This window comes from Montipora foliosa, chromosome 10 (assembly GCF_036669935.1).
Source record: "Montipora foliosa isolate CH-2021 chromosome 10, ASM3666993v2, whole genome shotgun sequence".
NCBI classification, from domain to species: Eukaryota; Metazoa; Cnidaria; class Anthozoa; order Scleractinia; family Acroporidae; genus Montipora; species Montipora foliosa.
In genome coordinates, this window is record NC_090878.1 from 16957389 (window position 1) to 16958995 (window position 1607).

At 36.8% G+C, this 1607-nt stretch overlaps 1 protein-coding gene across 1 annotated transcript in view; it reads left to right on the forward strand.

The window, feature by feature from the left end:
• Positions 1-974, forward strand: part of LOC137973632 (kinesin-like protein KIF2A) — a 31642-nt gene extending 30668 nt beyond the window's left edge. Inside the window, exon 28 of the mRNA XM_068820479.1 lies at positions 38-974. Coding sequence (XP_068676580.1) covers positions 38-117 — 80 coding nt within the window. The 3' untranslated portion in view covers positions 118-974. The remainder of the gene's footprint in view (positions 1-37) is intronic.
• Positions 975-1607: the final 633 nt, after the last annotated feature.

The window sequence follows — 1607 nt, forward strand, 5'->3', positions numbered from 1 at the left end:
TTTTTAACTTCGCTTGCCTCCTTTGTAAAATTTGCAGAAAAGGTAAACAGATTCAAGAAACAGCTGGAGGAAGAAGAAATGGCGAGTAGAAATATAAGAAAATTGCCAGGTTATTGATAGACCCTGCAGTGTTGTGCTGTAGTTAATTTCCAGTGACTATGGACATTCTTCGTTGACCTGGAGGTTCGCGTTTATCAAGATCTTACCTTTTGAACTAGCCCACGAGAGCCCAAATTAGATCTAAGACCATTGCGTGAATATTGAATGCGTCTAGCATAGGTAAGAACACTGGCGTGGAAAGGTGTTCCACGGTCCAAGGTGCCGGATTTGGTTTGTGGAGTGTTTGTTATTTATTGTGCCAGTCATAGTTTGTTGTATTCGTTGTATTCGTTGTATAGTAGTTTGAACCGAGAATAAACCGGTTAAAGACTGGTTTAAATACCATGACAAGCAAAAGACTGGTTTTCTTTTTCCCTTTTTTGTCTTAAAAGCAGGAAAAGTACTAACTACGAAAAACTCTGCCCAAAATGTTACCTTTTAAGTCCTTTAAATTATTTTCCTAATTTACAACTGCAAGATTTTCATGGATGAACCTGTTCATGGCGAGATTAGGGGGCTAAAACTCATCCTACCTTAACATTCTCAGTAAGACTGGTTTTCTTCGTTTCAAGTTAATCGTTTTTTTTTCCTAATTTATTCCGGAACAGTGAAGATATGCTAAAGCAAGCTATAAAAATACTTTAAATTATACCACCAACAACAGCATTTTATTATAATAAGACAACTTTACAATATTTGTTACCCACTACTAGCATAGCTATGCTAGATGGGAAGCAATAAAACATAATAGAACAGGCTGAACAAGAAATTAAAAACTACTACAAAATAACGCAAACTATTACAAAAAAAAAAGTAAATCAATTTCATTAGTTTTAATTTATCTATGATTGTATAAATGTATTTTGTTGTGTCACAAATAAAAATGCAAAAAAAAAAAAGTAAATCAATTTAATATGAATCTAGAAATGAAGAAAGGAAAGGATAAACCGCGCTCATATCAACATAAACCTCATCAGTCACCAAAACCTTGAAGAGTAGTTTGTGCAGTTTCTGTTTAAAAAGAGGATTACTTAAAGGCTGGTTTTCACTAGCGACGGAGTCGGAGGGGTAAGAGCGCTTATGACCTAGTGAAAATCAAAGATTGAAGTCGTAAACGGAGTCATAGACTCGACGGAATCGGAGTCGGAAGAATTAGAAAGAAGAAGCGGAACAACCAACCAATCACGATGCTTGGAATCGAGCATTGTAATTGGTTAATTCGTCCGCTTCTGCTTCCGACTCCGACAGTGCACTGGATCGTAAGCGACGGAGTCATAAGCGGAATTGGTATTCTGCTTCCGACTCCGACAGTTTGATTTTCACTATATCGTTCCGCTCTGCGTTTCTGATTACGACTCCATCTCCGTCGCTAGTGAAAACCAGTCTTAAGTCACGTAGCTTAGGAGGAATCATATTCCAAATTCTCGCACCAATTATGTAAATCACATGAACTTTAACAAGCTAGAAATAATTGTTTCGTGTTAAAGAAAAGTGTTACGGGCTCTTAG